Consider the following 27947-nt stretch of genomic DNA (forward strand, 5'->3'; position numbering starts at 1 on the left):
CCCCCACACATTCTGAAATTGCATTTTTGTCCCCGCTAGTTTTATCATTGCAATGTAACACAAAAAGCCTGCTCTATTTAACTGAGACCACACGCGCACCTGATCTCAGAGGTATAGCTACTGAACTGGAAACAGCAATAATTATGACAGCGACACTTGCTACGTTTTGCATAGTCCTATAGGAAATAGCTTACCTTTTGGGAGGACGATTTGCAGACAGAGACAAATAAATGGGTAATCGATACTGACTGAAAATGAAAACGTTCAATGCTTGCTCACCATAGTAGCCTAACCGATGTCCGCATTGTGCCTTCAATGATGATACACATTTTTTATTGCACTTTGATTCATGTTGGTTGAGCACTTCTTTCTATTATCAATATTTATTTACAGACACTGTAGTAAACTACAGTCTAATCATATTGAAGTTAATTTCATAATCAATTTAACTGCCACTTGATTCTCTGCCCATGTAAGTAGCCTAATCTATTTCAATGAGGCCACACATACTAGGTGCACTTGAACTCTCATCCCAACATGCCCAAGCAGCAAATTCTGAGTGTGTGAATAATGTGAAAAAGATGTGCTTTTAATACAATAGGTAGGCTAACATATACAGAGCAGAAAGAGGACGGTTTCCAAATAGTTTGTGGGACAACTGCCCACTTCAGCCCACAGCATGAAAAATGCAGACCGCGCTGCAATGATCTCTGTGGGTCTGAAGGCATCCTACAGAATCCAGCCCTCTAGTGCAGTCAGTACACAACACTATGCTCATCATGTCTTAGCAGGATCAGATGGTGACAGTGCTCCCAGCAGGGTCAGACAGCCAGGGAGCTCAAGTGAATTTAGCAGTATATTAATAATATTAATATTAGATTCCATCTTGAATTGATGGGTAGACCTAAAGTAGCTACAGGACAGTAGCTTTAAAGCTGCAGACTGTGATCTAGGAATAATGGTCATTTCAATTATTGAACCATTGATTATATTCTTGGAAAATATAATGTATGTACACCAAGGTAATTCTTTGTCATGCCTCATTTTAGGAGGATCAGATGGTGACAGGGGTCTCAGCAGAGTCAGGCAGCCAGGGAAGACCAGTCTTTGACAGAGGTGAGGTGATTTTCTGCAGATACAACGCTTTATTCTCTCTGTGCAGCAAACACTGGATGAGCCAGATGCTATTTTAAGGCAGCCTGACAAACCTCCAAAGTTTCCAAACTGTATCAAGGGTTGATAGAGGCTTTTACCGAGGACACAAAACATGTCAAACAAAAATGTGAGGAAGACCTGGCAGAAGCTATTGATGATGATGAATAGATACAGATATGTTTTAATGCCCAGTCATGTTCATATCATCTCAGACATAAACTACTGCAGTTTAAGACCATCCATAAAAAATACTTTATGCCAGTGAAACTGAATTACATGCACTCAGAAGTGTCATTCCTCTGCTGGAGGTGTAAAACACAAAAGCAGGCATATTTTCATATGTTATTGTCTTGTGAAGGCTGGCTGAATTCTGGCAAAGAGTATGTTGTTTTAGCTCAGCATGTCTACAGATTCAACCTTCTCCCTGTTTTTGTTTTCTTGGAAATGTTGATACTGGAGACTGTTAACGGAAGAAACTGTGTAACCAAGCATTTATAGCAGCAAAGAAATGCATTGCCATTAATTGGAAGGTTGGTTATCCTCCCACAATGTCATGTTATGTATCACTAGATTTGATTTATTACAAGATTAAGGGTATACTGGGCAACTTTCATAAGGTCTGGATGCCTTATATGGAACACAGTACGACTAAAGGAATCTGTATTGAAAACATGCCCACGTCAGGGGAGATACCTATTTAGGCAATCCCTAGCAGCTGGGCTGCTCAGTGCTGGCCCTGGGGGTCTGCCATCCTGTGGGTTGGCACTCTGGCCTAGGCCTAACACACGCAAAACAAAAAATGTCTGTTTCACTAAGATCCTAAAGCTGAGTGGGGTGCGTTGGGTTGGGGCACTGCAGGGTGGTGGACCCCTAGGGACAGGACGGGGTGAACCAGCTATATTGTGTGCAAGTAAAAAGAGCTCTACAGTACAACTAGTCATTTGAGATTAATTATATGGAGGATTTGCTGTTTCTGTGTGTTAATGTATATTTGAGGTGCATGTGTTTATTTTGATGTGTTTTTTTTCCAAACCTTACCGTTGGGCATGAAAACATTTTAAGATGTGAACTGGGAAGGAAATTGTGTTGGGAGAGAGGTGAGTTACTGACTAGACTGGTGGGGGTCGGGCATGCAGGCGGCTCGGGCAGGCTGCTCGGTCTGGCTGGTCAGTCTGAAATTTGATACAGAGGATGTCTTAATAAAGACAATCAAAAGTCTGTATTTTTTCAAGAGTTGTTCATTTGTTAGGCTACTGGTTAAAGGTGCAACACAATATGTATTATTGAATTACCTTTGATCTAGTTCAGTCTTATTAATCACTTAAACATATTTAATAATGATCTCTTTGTCACGTTCTGACCATAGTTCTTGTGTGTTTTTCTTGTTTTAGTGTTGGTCAGGACGTGAGCTGGGTGGGCATTCTATGTTGTGTGTCTAGTTTGTCTATTTCTATGTTTGGCCTGATATGGTTCTCAATCAGAGGCAGGTGTTAGTCATTGTCTCTGATTGGGAACCATATTTAGGTAGCCTGTTTTGTGTTGGGTGGTTGTTTCCTGTTTTTGTTTTCTGCACCAGTTAGGACTGTTTTGGTTTTGCCATGTTTATTGTTTTGTATTCTGTTCATGTTTAGTTTCTCTTATTAAAGAACCATGAACTTTAACCACGCTGCATTTTGGTCCTCCTCTCCTTCCCAGGAAGAAAGCCTTTACGCTCTTAACTAGCTTGATGACTGTGGAAATGTTTGCTGACTTCTTGTTCTAAATAAAGACAGCATATTGGATTGTATGAAAATGCATGAAATTAGCTTTAGATGCCCAAAGAAATTCTGGGGGAGGACACACAGGTTATGCCCCCCCACACTTTCAAAGCCAAAGTGGTGCCCATGATTTATACAATAAGCAAAATGATCATGCTGTTTGTATGTGGCTGCCATGAAAGTGAACTGTGTTTGTGTTTGATCAGGGGTGTATTCATTCTGACGATTCTGTTGAAAAACATTTCTTAAACAGAAGAAAACGGAACGAAATTGGGATAAACATACCTGAATTTGTCCAATAGAAACTCTTGTTTGCAACTGTTAGACTAATGATTACACCCTTGATCAGCTAGATGAAGGCAGGAGATTGCAAGGTGGTATTGAATGTGTCACTGTCTGTCACCTAATTTTCCTCTGGACCTGTGCATCTATGTTGTATACTTTCATTCATAGGATAGGATGTAGCAACCTCATGATGGGTGTAGGGAAAATTTGAGTATCATGTAGTAGCCCAAACCTATCGATGTTACATTGAGCTGGGTGAATGGAATATGAATGACAGTCATCCAATATGCTGTAATAGAAATAAGCCATGTTCATAAAAATCGTCCTCCCTTATCTTAGAAGTTACCGACAGCCACTGGCCTACAGAGGCTGACTGGGCACCTTTTGCCCAACATCTCTGCGAAGGTCATCAACTAAATTAACCGTGCCCATTCATGCCAAGGCAGAAGGGAAAGCCCCATGTTAAAGTGGGAGGTTTTAGTAGTTTCCAGCAAAGGCCTCGAGAGGGACTCTCAAACTACCACATCTGTAGCTGTGTGAGAGAGGAATCAACAACATATCACAAGGGCAAGTTTGGGAGAGATGCAAAGAACTAGATAAAACGTTGAGTACTGCGGACAAAGATAAACAAGTAGGTCGATTATAGTTAGAGTGGAAATTGAGCGTTAAAACGTTGGGATGCCAAATCATTGATGCAACCCGTCGCACCTCTTTCTTTAATTAAGTTAATCTTTAGAAGCAAGCTACGTTGAATATGTATATTTTCGACATAGGATGCAAGTGATAATAATATTTTTGACACCTTATTTTGCATTTGGAAGCATTTTTCCTATATGTGTAGTCTAGTAGGCTCTTGAAATTTGTTGACAAATACCTACTTGAAGAATCAGGCAAAAGTCATAGAGGGCAAAACAGGGTCTTTTTGGACGGGTGTCGTGGAATGGCACTCTGGATAGAGGCGTTTGCCCAACTGCTGTTTCTTGTGTTGGCATGGGACCCGAGCGCACAAGGAGCGGCACCACAAGATATAAAACACGAGGTGAGTGGTCAAAGAACAAATAACAACGGGAGATGTTGCCTTATTGAAAATGTATGCATGCATGTATGACTGTCACTTTGGACAAAAGTTATTATTATTAAATATATGCAACAAATATGCATTATTTAAACAATTTGCATTATGATGATTTAATCTGTTATAAAGCAATAGTCCCTACTGTTAAAAAAGTGGAAATAATTTCCCAAATCTGGGATGCCAAACTGTAGGTAAAACTACGCCTGTGACTATATCGAGTGCAGCTACGACCGGAAGATACTTTTCGTAGTAGGTTAGGGTAGCATTTTAGCTAACCTTAAACCTTTTCCTAAACTTTATCTAATTATCCTAACCTGCTGCCTAAATTATCCTCGCCTGTTACGAAAAAGTCACTTCCGATCGAAGTTGTACACATATTCATAACCTAGCGGGACGGCTTTACTTCCAATGTAATTTACACAAAATGTACAGTCATTACCAACTACATTGAAATTCAATCATAAAAATGTAGAGATAAATATAATTTAGAATATTAAAATGGTTCTCTTTAGCCTTGGGTGGTGTAGGTAAAGACAAATATTGTGTTCTTATTTACTTGGTTTCAGATACATCAAACATTTGACAAATATAATTCCATTTGAACTGTTCTGGGAAGAATTCTTTGGAAATAACTTGTCTGACATGTTTATTGTTACGCCTCTTGTCCCACAAACACCAGCCACCTATGTATACGTATGGTAGGCAAGGAGATACATCAGAATATAATAGTATCCCTTTCATGATTGTACAATTTCAAAAGCTTAATAATAATAATAGTAATATATGGTTTACTTCCGCAATCTTTGAGTGCGGTCGAGGATATCCAAGATTACAGTTTACAGTAAAACTGGGTGGATGTGGAATTGATCTGACCTCAGCCAAAGGAAGCAGGCCACAATGGTGATGGCTTGCATGACAACAGGAATTCTGAGGCTGCAAAATAAGATGAGATGAGAAAAGAAAAAGACAAGAAGGCGGCAAATGGGAGAAATACCATGGTCTCTGTATTGTGGTCAGGTACAGAGGCACTTTCTGAAAGGAGAGGGGATTTAGAGTTGCGCTATAGTTGCAGTATAGAATCCAAGTTCAAAGAGATGCAGAGATAATTATTGACATCTGTCCTGAGTTAGGGTTGAACTGGGGGAGGGGAGTTTTAAGGGCTGCCTCTGAGGATATGATAGTCTGGTGTTCAGCAGTGGAGGAGGACTCGCCTGTTTCGACGACAGGAAGTTACCATGATGTTAAACCCTTATGCACCCCACCCTCTGCCATTTAGGACAATGCAGTCAGCTAGATCATGTCCCAGGAAGCTCTGACTTCATCACTGCCCTTTTGATGTTTTTAATCTGACTGCTGGCGCATTAACTGTAATCTTAGCGTAATGTAGGTGCCTGGATTGTATTTCCAGCTGTGCAAATGTAAAGAATAATTGAACTACATTGACCTAGATTAGACTGCCAATTTAGCAGAAAGCAGGCTACTAGGTGAGGGAACTGAAGCACTGATAGTGTTTGTTTGTCATTTAGACAGATTGCTTTTTGCTGCTTCTCCTTTACATGCTTTGGGGTAAATCACCAACAAACCACATAATACTACTGGTAAAATGAGTCCCTCAAACAGACTCTTACAATGCTTGGCCATCATTTTGCACCAGAACACTCACTAGCTTACACATTAGGTATTGAGAGAGTGATAATACCCTAAATGAACGGTAGTTCTGTTTAAGACCAGCAGTTCTGTTTAATAGTCCGTTGGACTGGGCTCAAAGCAGCTGTGTGAAGACCATAGTACCAGTCATGGAAGGTAGGCAGGTGTGTCATATCCTGTGGCCTCAGGGAGAGATAGGAAGTGGGCATGGGATTTCCTCTTTTCTTGAATTAGTCTCACTGCAGCTTGACCATGACAACACATACAGTGACTGACACAGAGATGGAGGGGGGAGGGGGAGAAAGGGAGGAGTGTTAGTCAGTACAAAGAGGGAACCAGTCTCAAGGAAATGTGAATGAGTGGGAGATGACTAAATGCCAAAGGAAGGAGAGAGAGAAAAAGAGGGAAGGGGTACTACCCACATGAAAAGGAACCGAAAATAAGTCATTGTGATGATGCAATTTGGGAACAAAGTGGTTTAGGTTTATGAATGATGTAATTAGGCAATACACAGTGTGACAGGATGTTACTCATAGGCCACATACACTTAGTAGACATCTGCAAGCAGCACTGCTGGGTAGTAACATGGCAACGACTCTACATCCCAGTTTCCTGACCACACAACCTGACCAGGAAATACTCAGGGTCTTAGTTATAACCTTCTCATAATGATAACGTAATTAAGTATATTAGACTGACCTTCTTGTTTTTGCTTTTGAGAAGAGGATTCTCTTTTATTAAGATATGCAGACAAATTGGCTAATGCTCAAATTACTTTGGCATCAGTGGGATGTTTTAAAAATGTTACTTCTTATACAGTTGAAGTCGGAAGTTTCGATACAATTTAGCCAAATACATTTAAACTCAGTTTTTCACAGTTCCTGAAATGTAATCCTCATAAAAAATTCCCTGTCTTAGGTCAGTTAGGATCACCACTTTATTTTAAGAATGTGAAATGTCAGAATAATTGTATAGAGAATGATTTATTTCAGCTTTTCTTTATTTCATCACATTCCCAGTGGGTCAGAAGTGTACATACACTCAATTAGTATTTGGTAGCATTGCCTTTAAGTGGTTTAACTTGAGTCAAACGTTTTGTGTAGCCTTCCACAAGCTTCCCACAATAAGTTGGGTGAATTTTGGCCCATTCCTCCTGACAGAGCTGGTGTAACTGAGTCAGGTTTGTAGGCATCCTTGCTCGCACACACTTTTTCAGTTCTGCCCACAAATTTTCTATATGATTGAGGTCAGGGCTTTGTGATGGCCACTCCAATACCTTGACTTTGTTGTCCTTAAGCCATTTTGCCACAACCTTGGAAGTATGCTTGGGGTCCATTTGGAAGACCCATTTGCGACCGAGCTTTTAACTTCCTGACTGATGTCTTGAGATGTTGCTTCAATATATCCACATAATTTTCCTACCTCATGATGTCATCTATTTTGTAAAGTGCACCAGTCCCTCCTGTAGCAAATCACCCCCACAACATGATGCAGCCACCCCCGTGCTTCACGGTTGGGATGGTGTTCTTGGGCTTGCAAGCATCCCCCTTTTTCCTCCAAACATAACGATGGTCAGAGGACATTTCTCCCAAAAATATGATCTTTGTTCCCATGTGCAGTTGCAATCTGTAGTCTGGCTTTTTTATGGTGGTTTTAGAGCAGTGGCTTCTTCCTTGCTGAGTGGCCTTTCAGGTTATGGACTGGTAGGACTGGTTTTACTGTGGATATAGATACTTTTGTACCTGTTTCCTCCAGCATCTTAACAAGGTCCTTTGCTGTTGTTCTGGGATTGATTTGCACTTTTCGCACCAAAGTAAGTTCATCTCTAGGAGACACAACGCGTCTCCTTCCTGAGCGGTATGACGGCTGCGTGGTCCTATGGTGTTTATACATTTACATTACATTTACATTTACATTTAAGTCATTTAGCAGACGCTCTTATCCAGAGCGACTTACAAATTGGTGCTTTCACCTTATGACATCCAGTGGAACAGCCACGTTACAATAGTGCATCTAGGTCTTTTAAGGGGGGGGGGGGGGGGGGGGGGGGTGAGAAGGATTACTTTATCCTTCTCATTACTTTATATACTTGCGCACTATTGTATGTACAGATGAGAGTGGTACCTTCAGGCGTTTGGAAATTGCTCCCAAGGATGAACCAGACTTGTGGAGGTCTGCAATTTATTTTCTGAGGTCTTGGCTGATATCTTTTGATTTTCCCATGATGTCAAGCAAGGAGGCCCTGAGTTTGAAGGTAAGCCTTGGAATACATCCACAGGTTCACCTCTAATTGACTCAAATGATGTCAATTAGCCTATCAGAAGCTTCTAAGCCATGACATAATTTTCTGAATTTTCCAAGCTGTTTAAAGGCACAGTCAACTTAGTGTATGTAAACTTCTGACCCACTGGAATTGTGATACAGTGAATTATAAGTGAAATAATCTGTCTGTAAACAATTGTTTAAAAAATTACTTGTGTCATGAACAAAGTATATGTCCTAACTGACTTGCCAAAACTATAGTTAGTTTACAATACATTTTTGGAGTGGTTGAAAAACGAGTTTTAATGACTCCAACTTTAGTGTTTGTAAACTTCTGACTTCAACTCAAATCAAATCAAATCAAATCAAATTTTATTTGTCACATACACATGGTTAGCAGATGTTAATGCGAGTGTAGCGAAATGCTTGTGCTTCTAGTTCCGACAATGCAGTGATAACCAACAAGTAATCTAACTAACAATTCTAAAACTACTGTCTTATACACAGTGTAAGGGGATAAAGAATATGTACATAAGGATATATGAGTGAGTGATGGTACAGAGCAGCATACAGTAGATGGTATCGAGTACAGTATATACATATGAGATGAGTATGTAGACAAAGTAAACAAAGTGGCATAGTTAAAGTGGCTAGTGATACATGTATTACATAAGGATGCAGTCGATGATGTAGAGTACAGTATATACGTATGCATATGAGATGAATAATGTAGGGTAAGTAACATTATATAAGGTAGCATTGTTTAAAGTGGCTAGTGATATATTTACATCATTTCCCATCAATTCCCATTATTAAAGTGGCTGGAGTTGGGTCAGTGTCAATGACAGTGTGTTGGCAGCAGCCACTCAATGGTGGCTGTTTAACAGTCTGATAGCCTTGAGATAGAAGCTGTTTTTCAGTCTCTCAGTCCCAGCTTTGATGCACCTGTACTGACCTCGCCTTCTGGATGATAGCGGGGTGAACAGGCAGTGGTTCGGGTGGTTGATGTCCTTGATGATCTTTATGGCCTTCCTGTAACATCGGGTGGTGTAGGTGTCCTGGAGGGCAGGTAGTTTGCCCCGGTGATGCGTTGTGCAGACCTCACTACCCTCTGGAGAGCCTTACGGTTGAGGGCGGAGCAGTTGCCGTACCAGGCGGTGATACAGCCCGCCAGGATGCTCTCGATTGTGCATCTGTAGAAGTTCGTGAGTGCTTTTGGTGACAAGCCGAATTTCTTCAGCCTCCTGAGGTTGAAGAGGCGCTGCTGCGCCTTCTTCACGACGCTGTCAGTGTGAGTGGACCAATTCAGTTTGTCTGTGATGTGTATGCCGAGGAACTTAAAACTTGCTACCCTCTCCACTACTGTTCCATCGATGTGGATAGGGGGTGTTCCCTCTGCTGTTTCCTGAAGTCCACAATCATCTCCTTAGTTTTGTTGACGTTGAGTGTGAGGTTATTTTCCTGACACCACACTCCGAGGGCCCTCACCTCCTCCCTGTAGGCCGTCTCGTCGTTGTTGGTAATCAAGCCTACCACTGTTGTGTCGTCCGCAAACTTGATGATTGAGTTGGAGGCGTGCGTGGCCACGCAGTCGTGGGTGAACAGGGAGTACAGGAGAGGGCTCAGAACGCACCCTTGTGGGGCCCCGTGTTGAGGATCAGCGGGGAGGAGATGTTGTTGCCTACCCTCACCACCTGGGGGCGGCCCGTCAGGAAGTCCAGTACCCAGTTGCACAGGGCGGGGTCGAGACCCAGGGTCTCGAGCTTGATGACGAGCTTGGAGGGTACTATGGTGTTGAATGCCGAGCTGTAGTCGATGAACAGCATTCTCACATAGGTATTCCTCTTGTCCAGGTGGGTTAGGGCAGTGTGCAGTGTGGTTGAGATTGCATCGTCTGTGGACCTATTTGGGCGGTAAGCAAATTGGAGTGGGTCTAGGGTGTCAGGTAGGGTGGAGGTGATATGGTCCTTGACTAGTCTCTCAAAGCACTTCATGATGACGGAAGTGAGTGCTACGGGCGGTAGTCGTTTAGCTCAGTTACCTTAGCTTTCTTGGGAACAGGAACAATGGTGGCCCTCTTGAAGCATGTGGGAACAGCAGACTGGTATAGGGATTGATTGAATATGTCCGTAAACACACCGGCCAGCTGGTCTGCGCATGCTCTGAGGGCGCGGCTGGGGATGCCGTCTGGGCCTGCAGCCTTGCGAGGGTTAACACGTTTAAATGTCTTACTCACCTCGGCTGCAGTGAAGGAGAGACCGCATGTTTTCGTTGCAGGCCGTGTCAGTGGCACTGTATTGTCCTCAAAGCGGGCAAAAAAGTTATTTAGTCTGCCTGGGAGCAAGACATCCTGGTCCGTGACTGGGCTGGGTTTCTTCTTGTAGTCCGTGATTGACTGTAGACCCTGCCACATGCCTCTTGTGTCTGAGCCATTGAATTGAGATTCCACTTTGTCCCTGTACTGACGCTTAGCTTGTTTAATAGCCTTGCGGAGGGAATAGCTGCATTGTTTATATTCGGACATGTTACCAGACACCTTGCCCTGATTAAAAGCAGTGGTTCGCGCTTTCAGTTTCACGCGAATGCTGCCATCAATCCACGGTTTCTGGTTTGGGAATGTTTTTATCGTTGCTATGGGAACGACATCTTCGACGCACGTTCTAATGAACTCGCACACCGAATCAGCGTATTCGTCAATATTTTCATCTGACGCAATACGAAACATGTCCCAGTCCACGTGATGGAAGCAGTCTTGGAGTGTGGAGTCAGCTTGGTCTGACCAGCGTTGGACAGACCTCAGCGTGGGAGCCTCTTGTTTAAGTTTCTGCCTGTAGGCAGGGATCAACAAAATGGAGTCGTGTATATACTGTATATATACATAACAATATATGCCATTTAGCAGACAATTTTATCGTAAGGAACTTACAGTCATTTTACATATTGGGGGTGTGAATTGAAACCACTACCGCTGACGTTACAAGTGCCATGCTCTATTAACTGAGCTGCTACTTTTGCTCAGTCTTGTTGATGCTGGCTAGAGGACTGTTTGCATAGACAGCTGGAATCCCATACACACTATGTGCATGTAGAGACGCGTCAGAGGTCAGGGAGGTTTATCAGTAATAGCCACATAGAATATTTATGACGATAATGTTGTAACACCACCCAGACACATTTATGTTTATTGATTCTTATGATATACACTACATGACCAAAAGTATGTGGACACCTGCTCGTCGAACATCTCATTACAAAATCATGGGCATTAATATGGCGATGGTCTGGCTTGCAGTCGGCGTTCCAATTCATCCCAAAGGTGTTCGATGGGGTTCGGGTCAGGGCTAGAATGTCATTGTATGCTGTATCGTTAAGATCTCCCTTCACTGGAACTAAGTGGTGTAGCTCGAACCATGAAAAACACCCCCAGACCATTATTCCTCCTCCACCAAACTTACAGTTGGGGCAGGTAGCGTTCTCCTGGCAACCGCCAAACCCAGATTCGTCTGTCAGATTGCCAGATGGTGAAGCGTGATTCATCACTCCAGAGAACGTGTTTCCACTGCTCCAGAGTCCAATGTGACGAGCTTTATACCACTTCAGCCGATGCTTGGCATTGCGCATGGTGATCTTAGGCTGCTCGATCATGGAAACACATTTCATGAAGCTCCCGACAAACAGTTATTGTGCTAACGTTGCTTCCAGAGGCAGTTTGGAAATCGGTAGTGAGTGTTGTAACTGAGGACAGACTATTTTTTTACGCTCTACGCACTTCAGCACTCGGCAGTCTCGTTCTGTGAGCTTGTGTGGCTTACCACTTCGCAGCTGAGCACTTGTTGCTCCTAGATGTTTGCACTTCACAATAACAGCACTTACAGTTGATTGGGGCTGCTCTAGGCAGGGCAGAAATTTGACAAACTGACTTGTTGTAAAGGTGGCATCCTATGACGGTGCCACGTAAAAAAATCACTGAGCTCTTCAGTAAGGCCATTCTACTGCCAATGTTTGTCTATGGAGATTGCATGGCTGTGTGCTAGATTTTATACACCTGTCAGCAATGGGTGTGGCTGAAATAGCCGAATCCACAAATTTGAAGGGGTATCCACATATTTTGACCATGTAGTGTATGTGTGTGTTGTGATTTGTAATACTGTGTGCTGTGGCTCCTAAGCCAAGTGTCTTGTATGGGCCAGATCATTGTGTATCTAGCTATAAGCTATGGGGCTTCTTTCTCATGCTCTGTTGTTGTGTTTGTTGGTAGTCATTGTGACACATTAAGTGGATCAGTAATCTGGAGAACCGAGCCAAATTTCATGTAAGTCTTTTTAAGGTCAGGGAAGTCATATCCTTGCCTCTAAAAAGCCTAGGGCTATTAATTTATTACTTTGTTCATGGAAAATGTCTATATACTAGGTCTTACTCACTCAACTAACTAAAGCAAATAAAGGGACCACTATAACTGCCCACTGCCCACTCACTCTCTAGGCTTCAGTGATCAAAACTACAAGAGTTAGGAGTAGTATACCCTTAATTAAAGACTGTTCTTTGTGGACCCACCAATGGGACCATGGATGGGAGGAGTGGGCCTCACTAGGCTTATCATTGAAACAAGTATTCAGTGTTGATCAATGGCTCTCTCGCTCATACATCCATTTTAAATACAGTTTAACAACAACACACACTATGAAAGACCTAGATAGAAGACTAGAATGAAAGGTATAGTGGCCTCAGAAAGAGCAGCTGTGGCCTTATGTCAAGCATAGAATTGAATCTTGTCCTGAAACAAACTATTCCTCTAAGACATGTCCTCACACCTCCATTATATTTCTATTATCATAATCCATTAATTACACGCTTCACCATCCCTCTTTTTCATGATGAAAGACCTCTTTCACATATTAAGTCTTAACACAGAGAGCAGGGTCTCCCAGAGAGAGATTAGTCCCCTCCATTCCAAGCACGCCTACGTGTCTAGAGAATTTTGAGTAATCAATATGACAGATATTGACACATTCAATACCACCTTGCACACTCTTGCCTGCATCTAGCTGATCTAGGGTGTAATCATTAGTCCAACAGTTGCAAATGAGAAATTCTGGTATATTTATCCCTGTTTTGTTCTGTTTGCTTCTGTTTAAGAAAACGTTTTTCAACAGAATTAGCGGAATTAATACACCCCTGATCACACAGCATGATCACTTTGCTCGTTGTATATATAATTCCTTCTCGCAACTATCTATGTGCGCTCCTCCTCTCCCCTTTTTCCTTTGCTTGTGGACTTCAGTGCAGAACACATCAGCTGTCTGTGACCAGGCGAGAAAACCTTTCCGAGCCAAACATTTACATTTACATTACATTTAAGTCATTTAGCAGACGCTCTTATCCAGAGCGACTTACAAATTGGTGCATTCACCTTATGACCTCCAGTGGAACAGTAGTGCATCTAAATCTTTTCAGGGGGAGGGGGGGTGAGAGGGATTACTTTATCCTATCCTAGGTATTCCTTAAAGAGGTGGGGTTTCAGGTGTCTCCGGAAGGTGGTGATTGACTCCGCTGTCCTGGCGTCGTGAGGGAGTTTGTTCCACCATTGGGGGGCCAGAGCAGCGAACAGTTTTGACTGGGCTGAGCGGGAACTGTACTTCCTCAGTGGTAGGGAGGCGAGCAGGCCAGAGGTGGATGAACGCAGTGCCCTTGTTTGGGTGTAGGGCCTGATCAGAGCCTGGAGGTACTGAGGTGCCGTTCCCCTCACAGCTCCGTAGGCAAGCACCATGGTCTTGTAGCGGATGCGAGCTTCAACTGGAAGCCAGTGGAGGGAGCGGAGGAGCGGGGTGACGTGAGAGAACTTGGGAAGGTTGAACACCAGACGGGCTGCGGCGTTCTGGATGAGTTGTAGGGGTTTAATGGCACAGGCAGGGAGCCCAGCCAACAGCGAGTTGCAGTAATCCAGACGGGAGATGACAAGTGCCTGGATTAGGACCTGCGCCGCTTCCTGTGTGAGGCAGGGTCGTACTCTGCGGATGTTGTAGAGCATGAACCTACAGGAACGGGCCACCGCCTTGATGTTAGTTGAGAACGACAGGGTGTTGTCCAGGATCACGCCAAGGTTCTTAGCGCTCTGGGAGGAGGACACAATGGAGTTGTCAACCGTGATGGCGAGATCATGGAACGGGCAGTCCTTCCCCGGGAGGAAGAGCAGCTCCGTCTTGCCGAGGTTCAGCTTGAGGTGGTGATCCGTCATCCACACGGATATGTCTGCCAGACATGCAGAGATGCGATTCGCCACCTGGTCATCAGAAGGGGGAAAGGAGAAGATTAATTGTGTGTCGTCTGCATAGCAATGATAGGAGAGACCATGTGAGGTTATGACAGAGCCAAGTGACTTGGTGTATAGCGAGAATAGGAGAGGGCCTAGAACAGAGCCCTGGGGGACACCAGTGGTGAGAGCACGTGGTGTGGAGACGGATTCTCGCCACGCCACCTGGTAGGAGCGACCTGTCAGGTAGGACGCAATCCAAGCGTGGGCCGCGTCGGAGATGCCCAACTCGGAGAGGGTGGAGAGGAGGATCTGATGGTTCACAGTATCGAAGGCAGCCGATAGGTCTAGAAGGATGAGAGCAGAGGAGAGAGAGTTAGCTTTAGCAGTGCGGAGCGCTCCGTGATACAGAGAAGAGCAGTCTCAGTTGAATGACTAGTCTTGAAACCTGACTGATTTGGATCAAGAAGGTCATTCTGAGAGAGATAGCGGGAGAGCTGGCCAAGGACGGCACGTTCAAGAGTTTTGGAGAGAAAAGAAAGAAGGGATACTGGTCTGTAGTTGTTGACATCGGAGGGATCGAGTGTAGGTTTTTTCAGAAGGGGTGCAACTCTCGCTCTCTTGAAGACGGAAGGGACGTAGCCAGCGGTCAGGGATGAGTTGATGAGCGAGGTGAGGTAAGGGAGGAGGTCTCCGGAAATGGTCTGGAGAAGAGAGGAGGGGATAGGGTCAAGCGGGCAGGTTGTAGGGCGGCCGGCCGCCACAAGACGCGAGATTTCATCTGGAGAGAGAGGGGAGAAAGAGGTCAGAGCACAGGGTAGGGCAGTGTGAGCAGAACCAGCGGTGTCGTTTGACTTAGCAAACGAGGATCGGATGTCGTCGACCTTCTTTTCAAAATGGTTGACGAAGTCATCTGCAGAGAGGAGGAGGGGGGGGGGGAGGAGGATTCAGGAGGGAGGAGAAGGTTGCAAAGAGCTTCCTAGGGTTAGAGGCAGATGCTTGGAATTTAGAGTGGTAGAAAGTGGCTTTAGCAGCAGAGAGAGAAGAGGAAAATGTAGAGAGGAGGGAGTGAAAGGATGTCAGGTCCGCAGGGAGGCGAGTTTTCCTCCATTTCCGCTCGGCTGCCCGGAGCCCTGTTCTGTGAGCTCGCAATGAGTCGTCGAGCCACGGAGCGGGAGGGGAGGACCGAGCCGGCCTGGAGGATAGGGGACATAGAGAGTCAAAGGATGCAGAAAGGGAGGAGAGGAGGGTTGAGGAGGCAGAATCAGGAGATAGGTTGGAGAAGGTTTGAGCAGAGGGAAGAGATGATAGGATGGAAGAGGAGAGAGTAGCGGGGGGAGAGAGAGCGAAGGTTGGGACGGCGCGATACCATCCGAGTAGGGGCAGTGTGGGAAGTGTTGGATGAGAGCGAGAGGGAAAAGGATACAAGGTAGTGGTCGGAGACTTGGAGGGGAGTTGCAACGAGGTTAGTGGAAGAACAGCATCTAGTAAAGATGAGGTCGAGCGTATTTCCTGCCTTGTGAGTAGGGGGAAGGTGAGAGGGTGAGGTCAAAAGAGGAGAGGAGTGGAAAGAAGGAGGCAGAGAGGAATGAGTCAAAGGTAGGCGTGGGGAGGTTAAAGTCGCCCAGAACTGTGAGAGGTGAGCCGTCCTCAGGAAAGGAGCTTATCAAGGCATCAAGCTCATTGATGAACTCTCCGAGGGAACCTGGAGGGCGATAAATGATAAGGATGTTAAGCTTGAAAGGGCTGGTAACTGTGACAGCATGGAATTCAAAGGAGGCGATAGACAGATGGGTAAGGGGAGAAAGAGAGAATGACCACTTGGGAGAGATGAGGATCCCGGTGCCACCACCCCGCTGACCAGAAGCTCTCGGGGTGTGCGAGAACACGTGGGCAGACGAAGAGAGAGCAGTAGGAGTAGCAGTGTTGTCTGTGGTGATCCATGTTTCCGTCAGTGCCAAGAAGTCGAGGGACTGGAGGGAGACATAGGCGGAGATGAACTCTGCCTTGTTGGCCGCAGATCGGCAGTTCCAGAGGCTACCGGAGACCTGGAACTCCACGTGGGTCGTGCGCGCTGGGACCACCAGATTAGGTGGCCGCGGCCACGCGGTGTGGAGCGTTTGTATGGTCTGTGCAGAGAGGAGAGAACAGGGATAGACAGACACATAGTTGACAGGCTACACAAGAGGCTACGCTAATGCAAAGGAGATTGGAATGACAAGTGGACTACACGTCACGAGTGTTCAGAGAGTTAAGCTTACGTAGCAAGAATCTTATTGACTAAAATGATTAAAATGATACAGTACTGCTGAAGTAGGCTAGCTGGCAGAGGCTGCGTTGTTGACTAAGTAGGCTAGTTGGCATTGGCTGCGTTGTTGACACTACACTAATCAAGTCGTTCCGTTGAGTGTAATAGTTTCTACTGTGCTGCTATTCGGGGCTAGCTGGCTAGCTAGCAGTGTTGATTACGTTACGTTGCGTTAAAAGAACGACAATAGCTGGCTAACTAACCTAGGAAATCGCTCTAGGCTACACAATTATCTTTGATACAAAGACGGCTGTGTAGCTAGCTATGTAGCTAGCTACGATCAAACAAATCAAGCCGTTGTACTGTAATGAAATGAAATGAAAAATGTGATACTACCTGTGGAGCGAAGCGAAATGCGACCGGATTGTTGAGTGCAGAAGTTCTGTTCGGTAGACGTTGGCTAGCTGTTGGCTAGCTAGCAGAGTCTCCTATGTTAAGGACGACATAAAACTACACACTCTAAACTACACAATTATCTTGGGTACGAAGACAGCAAAGACAACTATGCAGCTAGCTAACACTACACTAATCAAGTCGTTCAGTTGAGTGTAATAGTTGTGCTGCTAATCGGTAGACGGTGGACTAGCTAACGGTGGACGTTAGCTAGCTGGCTAGCTGCAGGGCAGTGTAGACTGCGTTAGGACGACGAAATACGATAATTACGCAATTATCTATGATACAAAGACGGCTGTGTAGCTAGCTAAGAAGAAATTGATAAGATTAGACAAATCAAACCGTTGTACTATAATGAAATGTAATGAAATGTAATACTACCTGCGGACCGAGTGCAGATGCGACCGCTCGCTCCAACCCGGAAGTTGTGACCGCTGACCGCTACACACATCCTACAGAATTGTCACGTCATAGTCTAGAGCGTCATAGTCTAGACGTCATAGTCTAGAGCGTCATAGTCTAGAGCGTCATAGTCTAGAGCTACTAGAACTAACACGTTAGTAAACCCGCTACAATCAAGCAGTTCAGTCAATGCAGTTTAGCTGTTACACCAGCGGGCCACTGTCGTAATCAATTAATAAAGCCAAAAGCTTACCCTGACTTGGAAAAGTTCTAGTTTTGCATAGTCATAGGCCGCTAACTAACATAGCATCCCTCTCTGTTTGAGCCGGGTGTTTGAGTAAGCTAAACTAGCTAGTTGCATTTGCTAGCTAAGTGAATGTTTAAAAAAATACAACCTAATATAGCTCTCTCTCTCTCTGAAAAAAATATATACTTTGAAATATAGTTATCTCTCTCTCTCTTGTCTCTCCTTCATTTTTAAATAAATACATTTGTTCAAAACTATTCAACTGTTGTCTTTCTCTCTCTTTAAGTCAACAACTGTCCACATTTTATGCACTGCAGTGCTAGCTAGCTGTAGTTTATGCTTTCAGTACTGGATTAATTCTCTGGTCCTTTGATTAGGTGGACAACATGTCAGTTCATGCTGCAAGAACTCTGATAGGTTGGAGGACGTCCTCTGGATGTTTAAATCCAATTTTATTGGTCACATAGACATATTTAGCAGATGTTATTGGTCACATACACATATTTAGCAGATGTTATTGGTCACATACACGTATTTAGCAGATGTTATTGGTCACATACACGTATTTAGCAGATGTTATTGGTCACATACACGTATTTAGCAGATGTTATTGGTCACATACACGTATTTAGCAGATGTTATTGGTCACATACACGTGTTTAGCAGATGTTATTGGTCACATACACGTGTTTAGCAGATGTTATTGGTCACATACACGTGTTTAGCAGATGTTATTGGTCACATACACGTATTTAGCAGATGTTATTGGTCACATACACGTATTTAGCAGATGTTATTGGTCACATACACGTGTTTAGCAGATGTTATTGGTCACATACACGTGTTTAGCAGATGTTATTGGTCACATACACGTATTTAGCAGATGTTATTGGTCACATACACATATTTAGCAGATGTTATTGGTCACATACACGTATTTAGCAGATGTTATTGGTCACATACACGTATTTAGCAGATGTTATTGGTCACATACACGTATTTAGCAGATGTTATTGGTCACATACACGTATTTAGCAGATGTTATTGCGGGGTAGCGAAATGCTTGTGGTCCTAGCTCCAACAGTGCAGTAGTATCTAATAATTCACAATAATACACAAATCTAAAATAATGGAATAAAGAAATATATAAATATTAGGACGAGCAATGTCGGAGTGGCATTGACTAGCATACAGTAGAATACAGTATATACATATGAAATTAGTAAAGCCGTATGTAAACATTATTAAAGTGACTAGTGTTCCATTATTAAAGTGGCCAGAGATTCCATCTCTATGTATATAGGGCAGCAGTCTCTAAGGTGCAGGGTTGAGTAGCCAGGTGGTAGCCGGCTTGTGATTGCTATTTAACAGTCGGTGGCCTTGAGATAGAAGCTGTATTTCAGTCTTTTGGTATCAGCTTTGATGCACCTGTACTGACCTCGCCTTCTGGATGGTAGCGGGGCGAACAGGCCGTGGCTCGTGTGGTTGATGTCCTTGATGATCTTTTTGGCCTTCCTTTGACATCGGGTGCTGTAGTTGTCCTTGAGGGCAGGCAGTGTGCCCACGGTGATGCGTACCACCCTCTGGAGAGCCCTGCGGTTGCGGGAGGTGCAGCTGCCGTACCAGGCGGTGCAGTTGCCATATCAGGCAGTGATACAACCCGACAGGATGCTCTCAATTGTGCATCTGTAAAAGTTTCTGAGGGTCTTAGGGGCCAAGCCGAATTTCAGCTTGTCAAGTTGTCATAATTACTGTATAAGTCTATGGAAGGTGGTGAGAACCATGAGCTTTCTAGGTTTTGTATTGAAGTCGATGTACCCAGAGGAGGACGGAAGCTAGCTGTCCTCCGGCTATACCATGTTGCTTCCCTACAGAGTGTTGCTGAGGCTACTGTAGACCTTCATTGCAAAACAGTGTGTTTTAATAAATTATTTGGTGATGTGAATATATTTTGTATTGTTCTAAAAATGAGAACTTGTTTAATGTTTCACGATTTTTATTTATATGAAATTCACTGAGGAGCCTGGTCCTCCACTGAGGAGCTGAAATGGCATCATTACTAGTTCATTAAAAGTGTTGTTATGTTCTTTATGTTCCTGGAACATGGACACCAACCTAACAGGAAGTTACATACACTATAGTAACGATGTACTGACTGTGCACAGGGTGTGGTTGTTCACAATAATTTACCCTCAGGCCTTTGGGTTTTCCATATTAGAAAAGAGAGGGAGAGGGGAAGGAGGAGTGGGGAGAGAAGAGGACAGAGAGACGGGTAGGAGGGAGACGTTTTGACTTTGACGTTTGGATGGGATCATAGAGAAATTCCCAGTAAAATGACTGACTGACTGACTGTGCTGTTTCAATAGAGACTGACATTAATGCAATTGAAGAGAATAGTCTACTTTTGTGAAGAACTAAATAGTTGAAGGTCAAACATACAATCAAACAAATTGTATTTAGAGTTGTGAAAAACACTTCCTGGCTGTGTGCTAGCTTATTGACAATGTTCAAGTCAGGATGTGTTCGGTAAAGAATATCAGAGAAGTATCAGCTTTCACTACCTCCAACTCCTGTTTGGGGGGGAGAGAAATAGCAGAGCTGAAACTGTGTGGGAGAGGTTTGGGACCCAGCCACTGGTTCTGCTCCAAATAGAGAGAGGGAGGCACCAGAGTTTAATAAGTTTCCAGGGGAAAGTAAGGTCAGATATATAATAATTTGGCACCTTCTCTAGTGCAGCCAGACACTGTAATCTTACAAGAACAAGCCTGGAAAGCGAGGCCACCCTAGACCTATAGGGATGTAAGGACACCACTTACTGCAGAGGCCCGACTGGAATAAAACATCTCATAAACAATTATGACATATATCTGGAGCATGGTCTCAATCAAAAACGATACCTCTGTAGTCCAATAGAAACCATGTTTGCCATGTACACACAAACACAATGAAAAAGACACCAGAGTACTATAGTTCGTAACTTACAATGTGGAAATATTTTACCAACAGAGTGTTTTTAGTTTCACTGTTCAGTCTTTGTCTACCAGGATTTTGAATTTTCCCTACAAGGGCTTTAGTGAAATCTGAGCTGTCTTTGTGGGTGCCATTTTGCCCTGGGCTGGCTGGACACAGTCACTGAAGAGTAGTGTTGATGTTTGAATACTTTTATACTTACCCATTGGAATGACCAGCACCTGTTTGTGGACATTGTGCTTCTCCTGCAAGCCAAAACATATGAAAACCTAAATTAGAGCTTATTCGTTATTTATGTCATTGTGAAATGTATATCAACACCAGAGCCCACTCTGTCTTATTTGAAGACATTCAACAGATGTTGATTTATTCATAGTATATTAATTCTTCACACATTTGAGACATGTTGTAACAGTACAACCTCCATGTTTCAGGTGTGGTTGCAGCAATATGGCTACCTGCCGCCAGGTGACCTGCGGACACATGCTGCCCGCTCCCCTTACTCCATCACCACGGCCATCACAGCCATGCAGAGATTCTACGGCCTGACCATCACCGGCTCTATCGACAATAACACTTTAGAGTGAGTCCCTTTCATGCTAAACTGTTGCAGGTTTAGTACCATATTACCCTATTTGTTAGAGTTTCTTCTGGTCAGGTCATGTGGCAAGGAAAACGCATGATCTTACCTGTGTGAACTCACTGATTCAAAGTTAAATTAATCAATGACCTGTTTCCAAGATAGAGATTCTACTGGGCATTGTGTGACCGGTCCCTGAATTGTGTTTGCCAGGGCGATGAAGCGGCCGCGCTGTGGAGTTCCAGACAAGTTTGGCACTGTGCTGAAGAGCAACCTAAGAAAGAAGCGCTATGCAATCCAGGGCCTGAAATGGGACAAGACCGATCTCACCTATTGGTAGGTTAGCCCTCCAACTCTAAGTGCATGTGTCGGGTAAAAATGAAAATAACCCCCACAACCCATATGGTGAAGTCATGTCAAGTCATACTGTAAATTCCCCTCATCTCAACCAGATTTTCAGAAATTCCCGAGTGACTTAATATACCAAATAAAGTGTATCACCGTTTCCTCTCTTATTCCCCCTGTCTCCATCTTCCTCCTTTCACAAACTGTTCTCTTCTCTCTCTAATGGTGCCCCCTCTCTCCATCTCTCAGTATACAGAACTACACCCCTAAGGTGGGGGAATATGAGACCAATGAGGCTATCAGGAAGGCCTTCAAGGTGTGGGAGGATGTGACCCCTCTACGCTTCAGGGAGATCCCCTACAGTCACATACGGGACAGGGTGGTGGACATGGCAGACATCATGCTCTTCTTCGGTGAGGGTTTCCATGGTGATGCCAGTCCCTTCGATGGCGAGGGGGGCTTCTTGGCACACGCCTACTTCCCCGGTAACGGCATAGGGGGAGACACTCACTTTGACTCTGCAGAGCCCTGGACGGTCGGCAACAGTGATCTGTCAGGTGAGTGACCTTGAGTGTTTGGAAGAGGAACGTTATGACGGGAATTCATGTTTGATTCCTGATGTCAGGAAAACCAGTTTAACCTGTTGGGAGTTACCATGCTCCCCGGGCAGTTGTGAGCAGCAGGCCATAAAACACACCATCAACAGGCCCCAACGTGTTTGTGTTTTGAACTTATCTCCAGGGCATGTTTGTGTGGGGGAGATGAATGATCTACAGATTTTTTTTGTTTTTAGTTTTGATGATGAGAGAGAGGCCTGCTATTTAAAACCATAGTAATAGGGTGTCAATACTTTAGATGTTTCTAGTCAGTTACATTTGAATGGTGCTTTTGCTATACATGTTAAGCTATTGTTATACAAGATTGAATTTCATGGGACAATTTAATGTGATGGTGATGACATGGTACCTTCTTTCTCAGATACTGTGTTATGGTATTGGCATGGTTCTGTTGGTCTTAGGCAATGATGTGTTCCTGGTGTCGGTACATGAGCTGGGTCATGCTCTTGGCCTGGAGCACTCCAACGACCCCTCTGCCATCATGGCTCCATTCTACCAGTGGATGGACACCGAGAACTTCCAGCTGCCTGAAGATGACCTCAGGGGAATACAGCAAATCTATGGTGAGCAAAGGCTAAGAGAAAATGCTTTATCATTCATTATCATTACTGATAGATGTTCTACTGTATCTAGGCTGTAACTAGGGCCCAGAGTTCATTTTTATCAGATCATAAAAAAAGGGCCTATGTAATGATAGTAGTAAAGGATAACATTGGATTGCATCTCCCGCTACCCTGCAGGGGGTAGATCAGGTGGTGGCCCTCGCCCTCCTCCACCTAACCCACGCTCCCCTAACCACCCACCCAAACCCACTCACACCCCATACAACCCTGGCTTTGGTCCTGACATCTGTGAGGGACACTTTGATACCATCGCCATCCTCAGAGGAGAAATGTTTGTGTTCAAGGTACTTAATTACATATATGTATAGCTGAAATCAGCTTTGTTGTTGTGTGTATATACAGTGGGGCAAAAAAGTATTTAGTCAGCCACCAATTGTGCAAGTTCTCCTGCTTAAAAAGATGAGAGAGGCCTGTAATTTTCATCATAGGTACACTTCAACTATGACAGAAAATCACATTGCAAATTATGGTGGAATTATGGTGGAAAATAACTATTTGGTCACCTACAAACAAGCAAGATTTCTGGCTCTCACAGACCTGTAACTTCTTCTTTAAGAGGCTCCTCTGTCCTCCACTCGTTACCTGTATTAATGGCACCTGTTTGAACTTGTTATCAGTATAAAAGACACCTGTCCACAACCTCAAACAGTCACACTCCAAACTCCACAATCGCCAAGACCAAAGAGCTGTCAAAGGACACCAGAAACAAAATTGTAGACATGCACCAGGCTGGGAAGACTGAATCTGCAATAGGTAAGCAGCTTGGTTTGAAGAAATCAACTGTGGGAGCAATTATTAGGAAATGGAAGACATACAAGACCACTGATAATCTCCCTCGATCTGGGGCTCCATGCAAAATCTCACCCCGTGGGGTCAAAATGATCACAAGAACGGTGAGCAAAAATCCCAGAACCACACGGGGGGACCTAGTGAATGACATGCAGAGGGCTGGGACCAAAGTAACAAAGCCTACCATCAGTAACACACTACGCCGCCAGGGACTCAAATCCTGCGGTGCCAGACGTGTCTCCCTGCTTAAGCCAGTACATGTCCAGGCCCGTCTGAAGTTTGCTAGAGAGCATTTGGATGATCCAGAAGAAGATTGGGAGAATGTCATATGGTCAGATAAAGCCAAAATATAACTTTTTGGTAAAAACTCAACTCGTCGTGTTTGGAGGACAAAGAATGCTGAGTTGCATCCAAAGAACACCATACCTACTGTGAAGCATGGGGGTGGAAACATTATGCTTTGGGGCTGTTTTTCTGCAAAGGGACCAGGACGACTGATCCGTGTAAAGGAAAGAATGAATGGGGCCATGTATCGTGAGATTTTGAGTGAAAACTTTCTTCCATCAGCAAGGGCATTGAAGGTGAAACATGGCTGGGTCTTTCAGCATGACAATGATCCCAAACACACCGCCCGGGCAACGAAGGAGTGGCTTCGTAAGAAGCATTTCAAGGTCCTGGAGTGGCCTAGCCAGTCTCCAGATCTCAACCCCATAGAAAATCTTTGGAGGGAATTGAAAGTCCGTGTTGCCCAGCAACAGCCCCAAAATATCACTGCTCTAGAGGAGATCTGCATGGAGGAATGGGCCAAAATACCAGCAACAGTGTGTGAAAACCTTGTGAAGACTTACAGAAAAAGTTTGACCTCTGTCATTGCCAACAAAGGTATTGAGATAAACTTGTTATTGACCAAATACTTATTTTCCACCATAATTTGCAAATAAATTAATTAACAATCCTACAATGTGATTTTCTGGATATTTTTCCCTCATTTTGTCTGTCATAGTTGAAGTGTACCTATGATGAAAATTACAGGCCTCTCTCATCTTTTTAAGTGGGATAACTTGCACAATTGGTGGCTGACTAAATACTTTTTTGCCCCACTGTACATGTATATTTAGTTTGTAGAGGTATTAACCCTGTCTCTTTCTCTCCTTCAGGATAAGTGGTTCTGGAGAGTCCGTAACAACGCGGTTCTGGATGGGTACCCAATGCCAATAGGCCATTTCTGGAGGGGCCTGCCGTCAAACATCAATGCTGCTTATGAAAGGGATGATGGCAATTTTGTATTTTTCAAAGGTAAATTTGACTTTACTCTGTTAACATTACAACCTCTGTTAAGGTTTCGTCACAATATTTACATAGTCTACTATTCCCATTAAATTAGATATCATTACTGAGGAAAACCACTCATTCAGATTCTCTCTCTGACTCTGTGTAGGAGACAGGCACTGGGTTTTCAAGGAGTCTCTTCTGGAGGATGGCTACCCCAAGCCTCTGAAGGAGATTGGAAGTGGTCTACCCAAAGACAAAATAGACGCTGCTCTCTTCTACACCCCCACCGGCAAGACATACTTCTTCAGAGGACACAAGTCAGTCTTTTTGCATCTGATTGTCTCTGTGTCTTTGTTTAGGTCAACATTACATGACAGAGTGGAGTGGAGCGTACAAGACTAAAGAACGTTGAAAACATATTTCTCTGTCATGAATTTCCCTATTTGGCCATAAGATGATAGCAAATTTCCCAAATAAGTGGTTCTGACTTTTGAAATGGAGAACTAAAACCAGCAATGTGAAACACAGAAATGCTACAATGATACTATTCACTCACTGAATATCAGTTATCCGGCTGAACTCAAGAGGCCAAGCTAAGAGAACCGGAACGTCTGTCTCCGGCAGGTTTTGTCTTTCAGTGGCTCACTTATATCTCATAACCAAGAGCACACCAGCTGAGCAACCACATCTTTGGAAGAGTAATAGGCCTGTAGGTGTGAGGTCAGCACAGACCAGAGGTTTGGAGACATGCGGATGAACTGACGTTGAACTGAAACATGTCTATCTCTCCCCATGTTAGGTACTATCGATACAATGAGGACTCACGCTCTGTGGACCCTGAATACCCCAAACCCATCAGTGTGTGGCAGGGCGTCCCAGACAATATTAAAGCTGGCATCATGAGCAGAGACCAAGGTAACCATCCTGTGTGTTTTTGTGTACGTGCGTGTGGGTGCATGCACGCGTGCAATTGGTATTTTTTCTGTTTTAATCTAGAGGAAAAAAGTTATTCCAACTCTGGATTTATTTTGTTCATCTTTATCTCCACACTGTATTTGTCTCTCAGGACACACCTACTTCTACAAAGCCAATAAGTATTGGAAGTTCAACAACCAGAAGCTTCGTGTTGAGCCTGGATACCCCAAGTCTGCTCTTAAGGACTGGATGGGCTGTCCAGAGGAGGACCCCAAGACCGACGGAGGGAGAGGGGGTGGAGGACAAGACCGGGAAGACAGAAAGGAGGATAGAGACGAGACGGAGGTGATCATCATCGAGGAGGAGGGAGGATCTGGTGGAGGGGCGGGCGTGGTGGCGGCGGTGGTGGTTCCCCTCATGCTGCTGGCGTGTGTGATCCTCACTCTGGGGGCACTGCTGTTCTTCCGCAGGTACGGCACCCCACGCCGTCTCCTGTACTGCCAGCGCTCACTACTGGACAAGGTGTAGAGGGGAGGAGAGGGAGAGAGACGGAACGAAAGGAGGTTGAAGAGTTGAGAGGGACTGTATAGGAGAGAAAAGAGCAAACAGGGAAATGCAAGTGGAGATGAGGGAAAAAATTAGAGAACTAAAGTCAAAGGGATCTGTAGACTGTGAGCGAAGGTTAGCCAGAGCAAGATATATGTGTTAGCTGTAGCTTAGATATTCCTTACTGGGGCCAACTTAAATATGGAATAGATTCCTTTTGCTCTTTCACTCCCACTCTATTCCTCTATTTCTCCCCCCTCTTCTGTTCTCTCATTGTGGTTGTTGACGCCAGCTCATCGCTGTTTGTTTAGCCTTTTTAAATTTTGTTTTTCAGTTGATGTTGTCAGTGTTTGTGTCCTTCAGCTTTATTTGAACATAATTATGTGCAGTGCCTCCATCCATCCATTCCAGCACCTATTGTGTTAAAGAATACAACCAGCGTCATGTGATGTTCTGCTCCATGTTAGCAGAGGATGCTAGATTCTGTCAAAGCCATTCACCTATTAAGTGTTGCCTCATATACAGTATCTCAGTTATATCACATGAACTATGAACGGTCTGGAGAGAGAGGGGATAAACACTGAGTTTACCAAACATTAGGAACACCTTCCTAATATTGAGTTGCACCCTCCCCCCTTTGCCCTCAGAACAGACTCAATTCGTCGGGGAATAGACTACAAGGTGTCGAAAGCGTTCCACAGGGATGCTGGCCCATGTTGACTCCAATGCTTCCCACAGTTGTGCCAATTTGTCTGGATGTCATTTGGGTAGAGGACCATTCTTGATACACACAGGAAACTGTTGAGCATTTTTTTTAAACAGCATTGTTGCAGTTCCTGACACAAACAGGTGCACCTGGCACCTACTATGGAGTTGGGGGGCCAGACCCTGGTTTCTACACAATGAGAACACTCTTTACAGCAAATACTGTTTGCTGTGAATTATTAGTATCTTTCATATGAATCTTAACCTTGTGACCCATTCTATACATCTGTGATTTGTCATGAACATCCAGAAGGATGGACTTAGTCCTGCTGGTTGGGCTCTCGCTGAATCACCTACGTGGGGCTCGTTGACAAGCTCCATTACTGCAATAATTCAATAATAAAGTTGACTTGTTTTGAAGAAATGTAAAAGTCTCTCCTTCTGATTAGAATAATTCCACGACAGTCCTTAATATTCTTTAATGTCATGCAGTGTTTTAATGATTATTATAATGATTATTATTATGATTATTATTATTATCAATGATGTTGTCATTATTATTATGTCTAGTACTATTGTTTTTTGTTCTCCATGTATAGAATGTGTTTGTGTACATTGTCATTAAATGTCCTGCTGGACAGGGAAGTACGTTTTGAAAGTGGCCTTAAATGTATATTTGATTTGAGGGAAAGGGAATGGGATGGGGATATTATTTTGTGAAACTTGATTGTTTTTCCATCTCAATGCAATAAATAGAAGATATGAAAATGACTCCTTTTTGTCATTCCACTTGTTTACAGTTCT

The 27947-nt window shown here is 44.0% G+C and overlaps 1 protein-coding gene across 1 annotated transcript; it reads left to right on the forward strand.

Moving 5' to 3' along the window:
- Positions 1-3682: 3682 nt before the first annotated feature.
- Positions 3683-27914, forward strand: LOC115114675 (matrix metalloproteinase-14-like). Its single transcript, XM_029643110.2, has 10 exons — positions 3683-4236; positions 21186-21334; positions 21545-21667; positions 21926-22233; positions 22695-22856; positions 23034-23200; positions 24863-25001; positions 25144-25294; positions 25777-25892; positions 26044-27914. Exons 1-10 carry the CDS (start codon positions 4138-4140, stop codon positions 26418-26420), a joined length of 1791 nt encoding a protein of 596 aa, XP_029498970.1. The 5' UTR covers positions 3683-4137; the 3' UTR covers positions 26421-27914.
- Positions 27915-27947: the final 33 nt, after the last annotated feature.

Source organism: Oncorhynchus nerka, linkage group LG9b (assembly GCF_034236695.1).
Source record: "Oncorhynchus nerka isolate Pitt River linkage group LG9b, Oner_Uvic_2.0, whole genome shotgun sequence".
NCBI classification, from domain to species: Eukaryota; Metazoa; Chordata; class Actinopteri; order Salmoniformes; family Salmonidae; genus Oncorhynchus; species Oncorhynchus nerka.